The sequence below is a fragment of the Lepisma saccharinum genome, chromosome 29 (genome assembly GCF_977018435.1).
Source record: "Lepisma saccharinum chromosome 29, izLepSacc3.1, whole genome shotgun sequence".
In the NCBI taxonomy this organism is placed as follows: Eukaryota; Metazoa; Arthropoda; class Insecta; order Zygentoma; family Lepismatidae; genus Lepisma; species Lepisma saccharinum.
Window position 1 is genome coordinate 50,800,359 of NC_139257.1, and position 18,361 is coordinate 50,818,719.

Sequence of the window (18,361 nt, forward strand, 5' to 3'; positions counted from 1 at the left end):
GAGAGAGAGAAAGAGAGAGAGAGAGAGAGAGAGAGAGAGAGAGAAAATAAAGCAGAAAAAAGAGAAATAAAATAGAAAATAAAAAGAGGGAATGGAAAAAGAGCGAAGAACACTGAAGAGAAAATGTAGTAAAAAAATCAGAGAGAGAGAGAGAGAGAATTAACAAGAAAAAATAGATTTTAAGGCATAGAGAGGAAGATGAAGACCTAGAGAAAGAGAGATAGAAGAAAAAGGAATTCAAATACACAAAATAATAGTGTTTCTTCTTTTCAAAAGCGTTGCTGGCTACCGCAGTCTATACGCAAGATCCGATATGCTATGCTGTAAGCCGTACGATTGCAGAACTAAGCCATATCTGTAAGCCCCCCGTAAATTGATGTCGCTTGTCATTCTTATTGTTAGCAACAGAAATAAAGTTAAGTTAATATTCGAACAGAATAACTGAAATAAAAACTTTCTTAGATCGAAGTAATGAATGTAAAATACAGAAACAAGATTATGTTTATATATATATAATCGGTAACGCGTCTGACTACCATGCTAAAGGTCCCGGGTTCGATCCCCGGCCGGTTCAAATCTGGGAACTTTTCTAACGATGGAAGCGGCCCCTGCGCCCACCCAGCGTCGAATAACATGGGTACCTGGGGGAAACCCTGAGGGGTAAAGGCGGTCAGAGGCGTGGTGCTGATCACATCACCCCCACTCACGTAGTGTTGTCCACGGGACGAGACGAGACAGGCTTTTAAAAATTCGAGACAAGACGAGATTGACCATGTGTCATGAGACAAACGAATATTTTCGAGACGAGACAGCATTTCCACGAGACTCCACGAGACGAGACGGGCCAAAGTCTCGTCTCGTGGGCAACACTACATTCACGACCGGATCAAGAAAGTGTGGGGCGTTACCCCCGCACCCCCTATACGCCTTCATGGCGTGGTGCTGAGCATAGGGGAACACTTTACTTTTTTTACTTTATATATATATATATATATATATATATATATATATATATATATATATATTCCTACAAAGAATAAACGGTTCCATGGTTTTTGAAATTCCAAAAAATAGAGTTTTAGGTAGGACGCCAAATAAACAAACTTTAGAACTAATATTTGTCCTTAGTAACGCATTTTCTTGAACGAGTTATATAAAAGTTAATAACAGGACATAGTAACTTTGCATTTCAGTACAATGACTGCACGGAATGTAAAAATATAATGAAAACAGTTGCACTCAGTAGCGACGATTGGGTGTCAAAACTGGGGGACAAGGACAGTTTACTTTTCCTTGGTAAACAATGCTTAGCATTAAGCATTAGCATTAGCTTAGCCATAGTGCGGGGGGGAGTTGCCCCCCACGCCTCCCTAATTGCCGCCACCGGTTGGTTGCACTGGATCACGTATCTCGTGAATCAAGTTGAAAAGTCTCCCCCAAGGAATAATAATGATAAAAAAATTGGAATAAAATTGTATATTTTATTACATTATATCAACCATGATAATAATAATAATAATAATAATGTTATTAGTTATTATGATTATTATTGCTACTATTCAAGTTTTATCAATGGCCTGACTCCTCTACAATTTTTTTTATCAATTCCCATGGCCGACAGGTAAAATGCAGTCCTATTTTCCAGGCTGCATGTGGAAGTACAAAGACGGTGCAATGTGAAAAGCTAGTCAGATAAAATTCTGTAGTTGAACCCTTGTCTGCCATTTGAAAACTCACTCATTTTACATGGTGTTCATATTTAAGGTTTGGAAGAAAACAATGATAAAGTTATAGAACCAGCACTTACCATATGGGACACACTGTGGTACGGGATGGGACCAATGGGAATGGATGCATGCGATGGTGCCGACACCTTCCAGCTGGTACCCTGAGGCGCACCGGAACTGCAGGACTTTTCCTCCCATGAGGGCACGGTGGCTGCCGTGAGGGGGCGCTGCAGGAATGTCGCAGCCTGCAGAGGCGAGATCTGAAAACAAGATAATCAGGCAATTAATCCCACGTGTCGTTGGCATTGCTAGAGAAAACAATTCTATATGAATTCCACGTGTGCATAAAGTAGATTTAAAAATTAAAAAATAATAATAATAACGCCTAAATTTAAGCTATCGTTCTCTCCGAAGAACTCCCGCACCAGTGTGCATTTATTTTAATATCGTCAGAATGGGCACCTTTACTAGAAAAACAACCCGACTATACAATAGATTCTCAATTTCTCCCCATGTTGCAAGTAGAAGCGGTTTTTCAAGTTCTAGACACGTTTGAAAAATATGATGAATAAATATTTTCAGAATTGCATGCATTCCTTATGTTGACAAGAACTTCAAGTTACGGCTAATCAAATGGGGGTTTCAACTTTGCCGATGACAAATAAAATCTTCAACGTGTACTCTTTCCGTTCATGTGATTTTCTACGCCATTGGAAGTTTCGTATTCCACAACTCAAATAATACTCCCATAGGCGTAATGCTAAGTTCTCTCCATCCATCGCACAGACCTCTCTTTCTCCAGCTCGCCGCGGGGGAAGGTCTACGGGGGAGGGGCGGTTTAGGATCTTTCCAGAAGCTCGTGTCTGGCTGGACACTGAAACTGATCCACATGGTCTTAAGTGTAACAATATACCTCAAACAAACAGCGGAGCACACAAACAAAACAATCAAAATAATATGTTCACTCAGAATGTTTCCCATAATGAAATTGTTAAAATTGTAATAATATTATTCAGAAAATCACCCCTTCCCTATATATCGTACAAACCCAGTCATGCTTCTCATATTCTTCTCCTGGCAGTGTCGGCGATTAGGGGGGTGGGGGGCAGTTGCCCTCCACTTTTTGCCACTTTTGCTCCCGCATTATGCTAAAGCCCGCCTCACACGGAACTGGAAGACCAGTAGGTATACCCTAGTTAGCGCTAGACTGGCTATCAATTTGCTAGTTTTCGCCTCACACGATACTTATCAGCGTACTTGTCGACAGACACTTGTTCCCATACGAGGGAAGTTGTAATGGCGGCCGCGTGAGATGTAAACAATGCAGCACCTCACATTTTTAAAAGCCGATAACTATTCAAACGATAGGAATAACGTTTCGTATAAAACGTCATTAGGTACAAAACAATGGCGCTGCTTAAATACATACTTTACAACGTTTACTGTACACGTATGGAAGAATGTATACCTTATACATTGCTGGAGTAACACTCGGAAACCACAGACTAAAGCGCTCCCTTGCACACTCGCAGATTATCTTCACGTGGCGAAACTTTGCTGTGATTGGCTGTTCCACAGAATCCAGTCGAGGAAAGCAAGTAGCAATTAGAACATTCCCCCAAACCAGTCAAGCAGTCAGCCAGGCGGCCATGATTGCTACCTAGAAAGTCAGTTCAGCGCCAACTAGTGCATTCCTACTAGAAATCCAGTTCCGTGTGATAGGGGCTTAAATATTATGTACTAAATGACAGGGGACTGCCCCCCCTTAAGTATTGGCACCTTGCTCCTCCAGGTTTTTAACCCAAATTGCTGCTATTGTATAGAAAAAAAACAACTAAAAAGACGCAAGAGATTTTGAAACGTCCGTTTCGGATCCATCACCGAATAACACTACACAACACGAAAATTGTTCTTTAGATGAAAATGTGTGTTTCTAATGTATTTGTGCATGACAAAAAGAATCTGCAATTTGTTTCCGTGTATCACGTGTCATTTAGACAAAAAGACAAAAGTTTGAAAGTTACATAATAAACGTATGGTACAGTCAACGGCAAAGATAATGATAGGAAAATTGTCCACCGCTATATTAATTACCTTTTTATTCTACATCCTGTGTTGCTTTAAGGAATGAAACTATGTTGGTTCGAAGCAGGCATTGTTCTCTGCTAATTGACGTCATTGTTTCAATTCATTGTTATCACAATGTGTAATACAGACCGAATTGAAATGGTGGTGGACAATTTGCATACGGTTTCTTTCGCCGTTGGATGTAAAGTGGGATCTATGCGTATTACCGTGCAAATTGTCCATCACCATGTTCGTGCACTTTATTTGACCCAATAAGAGCTTCAATAATTAAGAGAGAATTCAACACAAGCTATTGACAACCTTTGCACTATTGCTTAAAACTACATACGATGTAAGAGAGTAATTAATGGAAATAGTCATGGACAATTTGCACGGTAATACTCATGGATCCCACTGTGCAATATCCGAAAGTGTATTTCTCCTGTGTTACAAAGAATTAATGCTCGAAATGGTACATTGGTATGACAGGATAAGATTCATGCAAGAAGGTTACACGAAATACTGTTGCTTCCTCTGTGAGTGGACAGTCGGGACAGAGATAATCGTTATGTCCGTAAACACTGGCCGCCACGACAGGCGTACAATCCTCTCACCAATAACATATCACGATATCCAATTAGTAGCCAAAAAATGTGGCAATGAGAAAGAAGCTTCACGCGATTAAACCCACCATGACGTTCTTCGCCCGTCCCTCTAGTAAAGAAAAAGTTCTTATTCGACTGCGCATTGGACACAGTCGTCTAACCCATGGTCACTTGCTGCAAGAGTTGGACTCTCCGGTCTGTCGTATTTGTAATGTCGTTTCAAGTATTCTACATACTCTCGTTGAATGTGCCGATTTTGCTATCCTCCCGCTGACTTTTAATCTTCTCAGTTGTTTGTCATCCTTGTTGTTAGATGATGACAGTGTTTTATCAAATAATTTTAGCTTTTTGAGAAGAGCTGGTCTGTGAGGAAGCTTTTAGTTAATTCCACTTTTTAATGTATTGTTTTTTGTCTTGTGCAGGTTCCTCTACAATCTTTCGGCGTTTACACCCCTTACATTTTAAGTAAGAATTTTATATAAGGAGATATTCTCCTGCATATATTGAAGGGTGCAAAATGACCACACGTGCCGACGCAACGAAAAATTTGAATTAAATCAATCAATCAAAATATATTTCTGCACCATTACGCATCAAGCTTGGTTTGATGAAAATTTTCGTCAAAGTATTAGACCGAGAAGGCCAAGCTTTCACGTACCTCTGGACGAAGTTCCCACGCTTAAGTGAGGCAAAGTTTAAGCAAGGTGTGTTTATTGGCTCACAAATTAGAGCCGTTCTTCATGATGGCACGTTTGATTCTACACTTTCTGACCGAGCAAAGGCAGGCATTCCAGTTGCTGTGTTCTAATTAGTCTCCTGGGTAATGTCAAAGCACACAATTATGAAGCCTTTCTTCGTGACATGGTGCACTGACTTCGTCATGGGGTGTCGCGTGTCCCTCAAATTACACTTTCTGGACTCGCATGTGGCTCTTTCCTGCAAAACCAGGGAGCAGTCTGTGATGAAGATGGGGAAAGGTTCCACGAAGACATTGCCGCGTTTGAAAAGCGCTTCAGAAGACATTGGAACATAGGCGGAGTCCCAACTTAAAGAAGACTAAACTAATAACATATGATTAAGTTCAGTTACTACATTTTTGTTATGAAGCCATACCGCAAATCTTGACGTTTGGCATGCTCCGCAATAGCGGGTCTTAGACGATTTGATTGATGTGTACAGTTTGAAGAAAGAAAAAAAACGTAAAATGACTTTGTGTTGAGTCAACAGTTACTACTGAGGCATCAAAAGAACTTTTCAATTTAATTTTTCTAAAATTTCTGAAGCTTACTATTGTACCGTAACTCTTTTAAAGTAATACGAGTATTGTATCAATAAAAAAATAATGAAATGCAAAATGCAATAATCGTACTGTTTTGCTTCTTTTAAAACTGACAACCAATATACTACCAGGTAACCAAGAAAGTTCATGCGGTTTTAGTACAAAGAAGAAAAGGTCCAAAACAAATGTGTTTACCTTATATTTATTCTGCAAAATATCCACCATCCGCTTCTACAACCTTCTCCCATCTTTGTACAAGCCTGTAGATGCCATGTTTGAAAAAGTCTTTGTGTAGGGCCGCAAAAAACTGCACCACCGCGTTTTCAACCTCCTCGCGAGTTTGGAAATGTCGATTGCGCATATGGTTGTCCATAGACAAAAAGAGATGGTAGTCTGATGGAGCGATGTCGGGTGAATACGCTGGATGTGGCAGAAGTTCCCAGCCGAGAGAAGAAATCACCTCCAGGGTCATCTTTGCTGTATGCGGTTTAGAGTTGTCTTGGTGGAAAAGAACACGCTTCCTATTCACTAATGCAGGTTGTTTTTTTGCAAGCTGTTCGGCCACTCTTTGCAATTGCGCGGAGTACACCTCTTTGTTGATGGTTTTACCACTTTCCAAGAACTCATAATGCACAATCCCAGCCGTAGTCCACCAGACACACAGCATCACCTTCCGCTGATGAAGAGCAGGTTTTGGAGTTAAAGGTATGGTGTCATTTGACGATAGCCAATGGTATGAGCGTTTCTTGTTATCGTACATTACCCACTTTTCATCACACGTCAAAATGCGGTCCAAAATTGGACAGTTGTTGTTCCTAGTGAGCAAGGAAGCGCAAATGTTCAGTCGTTGGAGACGGTTCGCAGCAGTCAGCTCGTGCGGGACCCACTTACTCAGTTTCCATGATTTGCCAAGTTCATGCAAGTGCACACGAATTGTTTCAGCACTTACCGCAAATCGTTGAGCGAGTACTTGACACGTTTGACTTGAATCCTCTTCAATTGCTGCCTTCAGTTGGTCCACATCGAGAGATTTCGGTCTGCCCGATCGAGGTTTGTCTGCCAGTGTCTCATCGCCACTCGAGAAGGTCTGAAACCACTTTTGCGCTGTCCGTTCACTAATTGTACCTTCTCCAAACGCTGCACATATTTTTCTTGCTGCTTCCGCTCCTTTTGTGCCCAACTTGTACTCCTACAGTAAACACGCCCTGATTACTGCATTCGACACAGCCATGGTTCACTGTGAATACTTGCTCCTGAACTATCGACTGCGACCTGTTATCTACGTTAGCCGACGTGCCAAGGAATGAGCTTTCCGCCAATCACACATACATGTACCCCTGGTGGCTGAACTGCGTACTACCCCACGAAAACTACGGGCAGTTGTAAAAACCGCATGAACTTTCTTGGTTACCTGGTAATTAATATTTGTTTACTTAAGGGGGTTCTAAAGCCATGCTAAAGCATAGACCCAAATTTCTAAGGGTAACCGTACAACTAATATAGATTCGGTAAGGAAGAAATTTTCCGATATAAAAGATTATTTTATTCACTAGAACATGTGAACCTTATAATTTTGTTACGATTGAAGGGATTTAAGTAAATAACAGAAAATATAAGGTCTCCGTCATGTTCAAACTGCTGCGTACAGATGGCGCTGAAGTGGTAGTTTTGTTAATACCGGTGCATTTTCTTTCTTTTATGACTAGTATGGAAGATTTCGTGGTGAAACAAAAATCACATGTTCTTCCCGCAAGCATCTTAAATACTATGTGAAAAAATGAAAACATTTCGTACCTTCAGAGAGTTGTGCTTATCATTAAAACTTTTGAAGTGGCGTTTCGTCGCAAAATACTCCGTGGTGCAGATTTAGCATACACTGTTGCCAATATTTCATTCCGTGTTGTCTAACGATTTGATCAATGCAAGTTCTTGAAAGAGTGAAAATGAAACCAAGCTACCAGAGGATATCGAATTCCGTACAGATACGAGAACAAGGGAACAAATATTCCACGGAGGATGTTAAAAAGCTGAATAAGCTCGAAGGTAAGTCTTAATATTTAATTGCTTGTTGCTTAATATTATCCATCAAAGGCAAAATGTTTGAAATATAGGCAAAATGTATAATTTATTTACATGTTGAAGAAATATCTTCTGATGTAATATCGGTGAGAATATCGCTTGACACTGCATGACTTTTTTAACTTCCAAACGAAGTTGATAATTCTTTGTAAATCTAAAATCAGAATAGAATGTTATATTTTACATTAGGCATAATCCTAATAACTACCGTTTTGAGATCATTACTATAGCATAAAATATACGTAGCTTAATATAGATTATATCTGATATCATTAAATCAATATTGCATAAAATGCTCTATTTTCATTCCTGTAAGTTAATTTCCAAACCTAGGAAACTCGTGCTATTCACATGTACAACATCGGAATGTTTATTACAAATCAGTAGTTTGTTTAAATGTTTTTTACTTTGCCCTTGTACATGGTTGAAACGAGTACTTGCTGACCTATTTTCTACAAGAGATTTTCTCTTTTTATTTTTGAAGCAGCTAGCAAATATTCATATGTATTAAGTAGGTCAGGCTAAGTTAGGTTTGATTCGAATAGATGTAATGTGAGATCCCTGAATGTTTGCAAGTTTCGGACACAGTTCTGTTATCTTCCTTTACAGAAACACGTCAGAAAACCGGTTTTATAAACTGTATGAAGCTCTTCTGTTTTCTTGTCCTTTTAAAATTTAGGACGGCTCATAATGAGAGTGCATTTCGTCCAATAACTTGATGCTGTATATATTTAAAGTGTAAAAGTACACCCTAACAGTTATGAGACTAAAATCTTACCGTCTATCGAACACAAGTCTGTATGTTTACTGAGAATTGCAAAATGAGTACCGGTATAGATAAATGTTCCCATACTTGCAAGTACAAGGGCAATAATTTAATTGTGGATGACACAGAGCTTCATAGAAATCATAATTTGTCCTGATTATGCTACGTATATTTGGTTCAATATCAGATTGGATTTCAGTAGCCGTTTGTACTAAATAGTTTACTTCGAATACCAGTGAGTTTGAAGCTTGACTAGTTTTTCTCTCAGACCTATGACTGATTGATTTTGCATGGATGCCTATTATTAACATTCCATGCAGATAAAAGTTTTTTAAGCTTTTTTGCTTCTTGGCTGGTCTACTATAATAATTCAAATAAAAATATAGTAGGAACTGAATTTCCATTTCATAATGTATTTCTGTTATTTTACCTCCAACTTCTGCTCCTTGGAACAATGATGATGAATAATGATTTGATAAAATGGATGATTGGAACAAAGATAATGATTAAATACATACATGAAACCAGGATTCGAACCTGGAGGAACCTCACTCAATATAGCGTTGCAATCATCACTCTACTATGAAAATATTTCTAACAATTATTTTGCCAATTTCTGTTTTAGGCTCATCATATTTAACATTCATTATAAAGTTAGATCATTGAAGTGAGCTCATATCGTGAACCAAACTGCCCTTTAATAACAGGACGATATCGTTAAGCATTATAGTGCCAATTGGATCCATTATTTTCAAATCCATTTACTCAACATCTGTAAGTTCCATTATTAACTCAACTTGTCTAAGGTTGTAACAAAGTAATATCAATATTTTTTAAACATGCTTTGTAAGTTCATAGTCTCATATACGATGTTAAAACTATTTTTATTTGTTCCTTTTGCAGATGAGCATTTGAGAAACTAATCGAAGTGTCTTCTACCAATAGTAAAGAGCACTATTGAAATTTGTACAAAAGGACAATAGGTTTGACCGACAATGGCAGTTGCGTACCATGGCAGTTGGTGTATAAGCTTCTACGGAATATACTGTAAATCAACAAAGTGGACTGTTTGAACTTTACATGGAAGAGTACATACATTTTTGCTTGTTAGCGTAGACACTTGATTGAATGGTGATGATTTACTAGAAATCAAGAGTCCAAAATATGCTCAAGAAATTGTTTCAAGCCTTAATAATATCTGATAGCAAGTGGTCATCAATTGTAAATTGTATATTAGGTGAAACAGGAGAAAAAACAGTGCCAGGGGTGTGACTTACATTTCTTGTCTGTGAAGCATTGGCACGCATTCATTGATATTCTTGGAAGTTTAAATTTTTAGAGGTATTTTCAAAAATCCTAAGGAAATACATTTCTTCCTGAATACGATGATGATTTGCAAAAAGCATATCTCTCAGACAGTGGCGGCAATTAGGGGGAGGGGCAGATGGTCCCACTTTTACCCCACTACTATACAAAACCTCATCTACCAATGGAAATTAAAGTGTCCCTGCCCTCTCCCAGTTTTGGAACCCAATCGCCAACACTGCTCTCAGAGAGCGCAATAATGTTTTGCAGGGTACGATAAAGAAAAATAATAAATATGCATTGAAACAACAACGTAAATATGATTTTATATATCCCGAAAATCTAGTTTTAGTAGTCCCTGTAAACAATTATTTTGTAAGCTATTGAACTTCTATTCTAATGGTATGTATTACTGTATTGTATCTTCCCTCGAAATACGTTTTTTAAATCTTCTTTATACACAGAAAGGCTAATTGGGACTGGACCTACAGTTTACAGTGTGATCCAAACCACTATATACAGTCACCGGCAATAAAAATGGGACACCTATATTCTGAAATACCTGCATCCCTGCAATGCGTTATGTGTGTTGCCTAACTCAACGGCAGTGACAGAACTTGCCATTACATCACTCATCGCCGTAGATTTAGACAACACACAAGACGCATTGCAGAGAAGGGAGACTTTCAGGATCTAGTTGTCCCATTCTTATTTGACGATCATGGTACACTCACCGTCTATCGAACCTGGGACTCCTGTATTACAAGGCAATTACGTTACCACTTTGCCAAGTGGGAGGCTCAACTTCCCTCGCAATTCATACTAATATGTTGCTGAACTCGATGATATATCAGCAGTGTTTGAATTACTCTTTAAAAGTAACTCCGAGTTAATCACTTGAGAAAGTAATTCGCATATAATTACTGTTATTACTGTTCTTTAGAAAGTACTTGACATAGTTAATATTACAGTTACTTTACTCTACATTTGTTTCATCTCGTAAGACGTTGTTCGGATCATGAGTTGCAAGCGCGATGTCCTTTTTACCGACCGATGACCACTAAATGCTAAGCATTAAGTTTCATGAAATTATAACTTAGTTCTTACATTTCATGTACAAACATTGAGGCAATAAAATTCACAGTAAACTTCTGTTACAAAGCAATGACGATTAACATTTCATTTCATTTTGTTGAGCAAACCAAATATTTTTTAGAATTTTTGTTGAACTATAAAATTATTGTGTCCATGAGGATTGTTGGAGATTATTATTGTAGTCTTATATGGTAAGTGTTCTAATACAAATAAACTTGGGATACATCCTGGCTCTTGACGAAAAAAATACAAAATTGTCCTCATGGTCTCGAGGATTGATTTGCTTTGTTTTACTTAGCTTTTTGTGCCACTTTTGGCTAGTTTACGATGATGGAGATGAGTGGATATGATGAAATTGATGAATGGACACTCACGAACATCCATGCCCAGGCCAGGATTCGAACCCGGGACCCCTGGCGTCGTAGCGCGATGTGCTAACCACTTTTTTTTTTTTTTTTTTTTTGTAAAAAGGAAATACCCCTTACACGGAGGTATCCCCCACTATTCACACTTGTTCTCACTTTTACACTTTTCAATTGTTACATTTTCTTTGTTTCTTATCATCTGGACAAACACAAATACCCATGCCTTACCCGGGACTCGAACCTGGAACCCCTGGCGTTGTAGCGCGCTCTGCTAACAACTCCGCCACAGAGGTCGACTAGTAAGTTGTACAAGCTCCGCCACGGGGGCCGCCTTTAATAATCGTCAATTTACCCATTCTTTGAGGAGAACATTTGGTTCAAGTTAATATTTCTTTCCATGCAGTAAAGTAATTGTACAACTTACTAGTTTGGTGGAAAAAATAACTGAGTTACAATTACTAATTTCATAACGTAAGTAGTTTACAGTTACTGTTGCTTGAAAATGTTACTGATACTTCCAAAGATTCTACATCAGCTGCAGAACTGAAAACCAGATAAGACCAAATCCGTAAAGAACTATGAAACAGGACATTGTGTGGTAACATGATATGCAAATAAATTAGATGCGCTACAAAACTGTATTTAATACTGAACTATTATAAAAATAACAAATATGTCTTCTATTGTGTATCCAGGATTCTTCTGACATTTTTCTTTCAAAATCGCGAAAATCGCGATATTAAAACTCAGTAAAAATAAGAGTGCAGAATTACATGTTTATTCACTTGAAGGATAAAAGATTGAGGATCGTTAGAGAGCGCTAATATTTATAAATATTTACAAGATGTTCACTGAAATTCTGCAAATTTATGAAGAAAATCTGCTAACGTCACCGATAAAAGATATAAATATGTTCAAGTACTGTCATATAAAGTGAATTCTACAGTCAATGCAGCATTCACTTCAAACGTAATTGCAAAATGTTTTCAATTGTTTCAATTACTCTTCTTACTTTATGCATTTCGTGTTTGAATTAACTACAGCTATCTTTGTACGTTCTCTTCTGCTTTCGAAATATTAAAAGAAATACATAATACAATACAAGGGATTTTATATTACTATTACGACTATTACTATCTTGCATTGCTGATAAATTGTTGTATTTTTTTTCAATAAGAGCATACAACTAAAATCTCATGATAAACAATTACGTTGCTCCACATCTACTTAGATTTTTCAATAAAATCTGCTAACCAACGTGACGTCATATCCCATCAAGGAGTACCCTAATCGACCAACCTATATGTATCTACCTTGATTACGCGGAGATCTGGCAACATGGCCCTCGGTTGCCATGGCAAACGGTGCTGCCATCTGTTATCGAAAAATTACCACAAAATTGCCTTTAGTACGGCCTTAAGAGAGGAAATTTAACATTTTCAAATCTAAAAGGCCTAGAACTCAGTGTTTTTAAGTTTTTTTGTTTTGTTTTTAATTTCCCGTGGGAAGGCCTCCGAACCCCTTATAAACTAAGGGATATTCAATAACCCTCAGGTACATCATATGCTTCTCCCAGAGTCTGGCCCCCCAAAGCAAAAGCTCGAACTCCGCCCATGCATTGGAACTGCAGTATGCTTGCAGACTATTGTTGACCTATCATCGGGAGACCGCTGCAGATATGTACAAGCTTAAATGCTCCACAATGTCATTTTCATAGGTTTTGTTACTGTGTTTTCTTACTGTGTATTGTAATAAGTAGTGCTCGGAAGTTGAAGACCTATAAATTGCCAAAAAAAAGACCTATGAAAAGGCCTAAAAATATTAAAAAAAGGACCTAAAAGCTGAAAAAAGACGTATAAATGTGATGCAAATTAAATAATAATTTCAATTTTAATTACATATTTAATGAATAAAAAAAATACAAAATTCTGGTGGTATGGAACACACAGTGCGAAAAAACTGAAAGCTTCGAAACAAGATAAAGTTGCCACTTACAGCGCGACCTTCCAGACAAATTACGGTTAAAGGACCTTGTACAGTGGGATCCACTAGTATTGCACGGCAAATTGTCCACGACTATTTTCATTAATTTTTCTCTTACATCCTATATGTTTTTAAATTATGGATTTTATGTATGCTGCTGTAGAAGTTGTCAACAACTTGTTTTGAGATTTCTTTTAATTTTTGAAGCTCTTATTGGGTCAAATAAAGCGCACGAGCATGGTGATGGACAATTTGCCCGGTAATACTCATGGATCCCACTGTACCGTAACTGCTTCAATCGTTCAAAAATGTTTTTCTCTCGTTTTAGGGATGGTTCAAATATATTTATTTATTTCTTTACTACAGAAAGGATGTTTAAGAGGTGATGAACTGATGATGATTCGAATTGAGAATGGGCAGTAAAAACCTAGTCGAAAGAAGGTGAAGTTGCAAAAAAAAAAGCCGTTAAGACCCAAAAAAAGACTAAAAATGGACCAATAAGCCAAAAAACGTAGAAAAAGGCGAAAAAGGCCAAATAAACCCCACCTTTTTCTGGCCTATAATGACCGAAAATGAACATATATTATGTTGGGCCTCGTCTTCGGACACTAGGAAAAAAAAAATTGTTCCTCAAATTCCGAGCCCTAGCAATAAGACTTCCACACATACTTGTAGCAATGCATCAGATGACTGTCCAATAAAATTGGTACGTGATAGAACCATACGGTTTTCATACTTCCATTCTGCATTCTTGGTTTAGTCCAAATCACATGATTTCATCTAAAAGACAGGAAATCTTTTCAAATTTGTTGTGCTGTGTATTTTAACCTGCATTTGTTCACACCTTGAAAGGAACAACGAGCGCTTAAATTCCTTTTACACGTTCTCCTTACATTCCTGTGCAACGTGGGATACCTCACCTTTACAACAGTTCCCTTTCAGATCAAACAAACGCGTTTATTTGTGATGTTCTTTAAGTCTCAACCGATCCAGTGGAGATATTGTTCCCAACAACGTATTCTTCGTTCCCCGCAAGGAAGACTTTGGCCTAATTCTTCAGTCTCCTGGGTCCTTTCTTTCATGTTCTCAGCGTGGACTGAAGTAGCGTTTAGAAATAACCTGCCACTTTTAAAGGTTCCCCCTTTTTTAAATAAAAGAAATAAACTCCGTGGCTTCACGGCTCTTTGAGAGGGGCCAAGACCTGCCAAGTGGCTTTTTCACCGGGTGACATAGGCGCCGACTCAATGGGGCTTAAGGGGAGGGGGCTCGAGCCCCTCCAATGTTAACGATGTTGGGGCAGAGCCTCCGATTAATTTTGCTTAAGAGGATCTAATGTATTATTTTACTTCTCTTGTAAAGTTCACTCTGAATTGTGCCTCATGAACTTAACTTTAAATCCACATTTGAAATGTTCTAGATCATCAACTTTGGGGGGCTATAACCAGAGACTGCAAAACACATGGCTTATTACTATATACTAAGTATGTAATTATGAGTATTGTTAAATGTTTTACTAAAAAGGGTTTCAAAAGACGCTGTGCATGAACTAGGGTAGTGGATGGGACGTTTGGGCTACAAATGGCTCTCAGAACGAAATCATTGATATACAATATAAGGGAGATCTGTTTTGCGCTCCGTGGTAGCAGATATTAAAAGTAGGGAATGTTTGCTATTATGGTTGACGGAACTTGTGACATCCATCCGTGGACAATTAATATTCTGCATTCGAACTGTCAATAAAAAAAAATGATATTTTTGAGGAATTCATGGGCTTCTATCAGATTCCGAACTCTGAGGCCAAAACTTAAAAAAGGGAGAGAGTGAGTCATTCATTCATTTATTTAAGTGATCAGAGCCCCCCAATAATTTTGACAAGTCGGCGTCCCTGCCGGGTGACTAGTGGTCAGAGCATCGTGTCCCATCGCTGCTGTTTTCTGGATTTCGAGTTAGAAGTTGCCTTAAAATTCACAACATTCTATCGCAGCCTCGTAGCTACACCGCTCGCAATTCCAACTGGCGCTTGGGAAACAACGAATCAGCGATCAGTTGAATTCTCTTCGACTCACATCGGGCAGTTTCGAGTCACAAGGCACTGCATGTTGCTGATGGAAGCATCGGATACCCTTACCCAGATATATATATATATATATATATATACTTACTTACTTACATCATACAATATATATATATATATATATATATATATATATATATATATATATATATATATATATGATCGGCACCATTACTGGGTTAAAGTTGTAGTACAATAGTCCACAAAGCATGGAAATTTAGTCCACAAAACACTGTACATTGAAACCAATAAAAGTAATTGACAAAAACAGACGTACGCTTGGCAACGTGGAAACGGAAGAGCGATGTTACCCCTACAGCTCTTAGTTCGCAACTGACGCACCCCCGAAGACGATTGGTTGACAGATGTAGCTAAAAAGTAGGCCAGCCGCCAGTTGTGGCCGCGATAAGTATAGATATTTTGCCGCCCTAGGTAGGAATGTGTTTTGCGCCCTCCCCCCTTTGCTACCAAGCATAACTAACTAACTCTCTAGCCTTCTTAAACCCGAAGGTTCATGGCTGCAGCAGCACAGGCCTTCCATCTGTCCCTATCCTGAGCAAGATCTATATTCTCTTTTCCATCCTTACCGATTTTCTTTAGGTCCATCTCAACATTATCCCTCCAACTTCGTCTTGGCCTTCCTACAGGTCTCTTACCACCAGGTTTCCCAACAAGAAACCTGTAAACTCCTCTTTCCTCTCCCATTCGTGTCACATGGCCTGCCCACCTAAGTCTTCTTGATTTAATTATTCTAATAATATCTGTATAACCTTCTCCACTCACCTGTCTCCTCATCCCTTTTAGGCCCAAATATTTTCCAAAGGATCTTCTTTTCAAATACTCTCAATTTGTGTTTCTCTTTCAATGTTTGTCGAATATGACATCATTCGTCGGGCTGCAACCAAGGATGTTGCGGTCCGACAAAACAGAGCACTTTCATGACCTACCCATTTATTGGATGTGCTTTGAAGTTGTAAGCATGGCACAAAGTTTAAAATATTTTGTATTATATATATATATATATCTTATTTATCAACTACTATCAATTTACGTTCCTACCAAGCGTGGACATTTTAATGTTCGTCCTTCGATAATTTCTTGTTATGCCACGGATTATTTATATACTACCATATTTACATCATAATTTTGAAATGAGGAAACAATGAAAAACTCATTAAAATAATACAGGTTATATACACTATAATAAATAACTAGAGAAGGCATGCACTAGTTCATTTTGTTCGTTCTTATAATATAGTTCCTCAAATATACTTTAGATCTCAAAAGCAACCATTTCTCTAATTCTTTCATAAAAGACTGTAAAGCCATTCCGTGTAAAAGTGGACAAGCAAGGTTAATTTTGTTGTTGTTATGAAATTAAAGGGAAAGCTATGCAGAATTTGGGATTATTAATAGAAACATTAGTTTTAATGTAGAACTTGGATTATATGTGTGGTGTCTCCACTTAATTCAGTTTCAATACCATAATAAAACTAAATTAACTCTATTTTCGTTCTAATTTTCTCAATGATTGTTTCTATATGTTAAGCTCTGAATTATCATACTTCATTTCTAAAACAAATCTTAGTTTGAAGAATTTATTTATGATAATTTCCATAGCCTTTGCATTGTTCCGTAATCCTACAAAGTAAATAATGTGCATGGTGTCACACCCGTCACAGGCAAAATTTGTTTATAAAAAAAAATATCTAGTAATATTTTTAGAAACTAAAAGCATCTAAATGTCGAGTAAAGTTTGCTATGTGAAAATAAAATAAAATTGTTTCAGTAAACCCATGCATTTCACAGAGTTTTCTGAAAGACTGAGCAAGGTCAAAAAGTCATGTCTCAGAAGTGTCACCCCGTCATAATTACAAAAACTCTATTTTCTGTAGCTGAAAATTAAGATGGGGAAGGAATATTCTGAAATTAAATAACTTTCATCAAGGAAAATGAAATTACATGAATTGATAAGAGTTCCACATTTGAAGGTGCTAAGAAAATAATTAAAGAATAAATGTAAATTTGTCTGAATGTCACTCACACACTTGACAATGGAATTGCACCGTAGTACACTGAGAGAACTAAATGCATCATATAGATTGATGCACAAAAGTGTGTTTTATGGCTTCTTCAAAGAATCCGATTCACATTTGATGCATTTGGGTGCATTTTTGTATGTCGTGAAATAAACACCAAAGTGCATAATTTGATTCAAATGAGAATTTCCTTCAGTCGAGATGCATCAGTTGATGCGTTTTGATGCACCTTGATGCGTTTTGATGCATCAGAATGCATCTTCTTTGATGATGCACTTAACGTTTCGTCTGAGCTACATAAACTCTGTAGCTCAGGCCAAACGTTTGAGTGCATCATCCAAAAAGATGCAGGAAGGTGCATCAAGGAACATCAACTGATGCACTGAAGTGCTCTCGACTGAAATAAATCCTCACTTGAATCAAATGATGCACTTTGGTGTTTCTTTCACGACATACAAAAATGCACCCAAATGCATCAAATGTAAATCGGATTATTTGAAGAAGCCATAAAACACACTTTTGTGCATCAATCGATATGATGCATTTAGTTTTGTGTGTGTAGATCGAACCAAGAAGCGAAGATTCCAGAAATATCTTGAAATCCTGGTGGTCTCTGCTGTATGCGATGTCTCGCCGAACAACCGTCTCGCCTACAGCACACTCTCATAAATCACCGCTTCTCAAAGACAACACAGCCGAGAAATTTATGGGGAGGAGAAGGAAGAGATCAATGCTTATTGGTTTTTAACAGTTGAATTATTACCAGTGCGACTCCTTCACGTATGGAAACACGTGTGAAGGTTTGTTGAAGATAGAATGGAATAATCCCATCATCATATGCGCCCGTTTGTATGTTTTCGTGTGGGAGAAATAACGCTGTTGTTTGAAAAGATATCAATGTTTAGAAAGTGGTGGAGAATCTATGAAGTTATGCACTTTACACCTGCAATTTATCGCTTCTCCCAGTGGCTTAACTA

At 37.9% G+C, this 18,361-nt stretch overlaps 2 protein-coding genes across 4 annotated transcripts in view; one reads left to right on the forward strand and one right to left on the reverse strand.

Moving 5' to 3' along the window:
• Atg13 (Autophagy-related 13) overlaps positions 1–18,361 on the forward strand; it is a 361,003-nt gene that overhangs the window by 204,794 nt on the left and 137,848 nt on the right. The gene's annotated exons all lie outside the window — the stretch shown is intronic.
• The window catches only part of LOC145981335 (uncharacterized), a 235,457-nt gene that overhangs the window by 122,344 nt on the left and 94,752 nt on the right, over positions 1–18,361 (reverse strand). For all 3 annotated transcript variants that reach the window (XM_083114550.1, XM_083114551.1, XM_083114549.1), the window contains exon 2: positions 1,808–1,987. In XM_083114550.1, the coding sequence (XP_082970676.1) occupies positions 1,808–1,987 (180 nt within the window). The remainder of the gene's footprint in view (positions 1–1,807; positions 1,988–18,361) is intronic.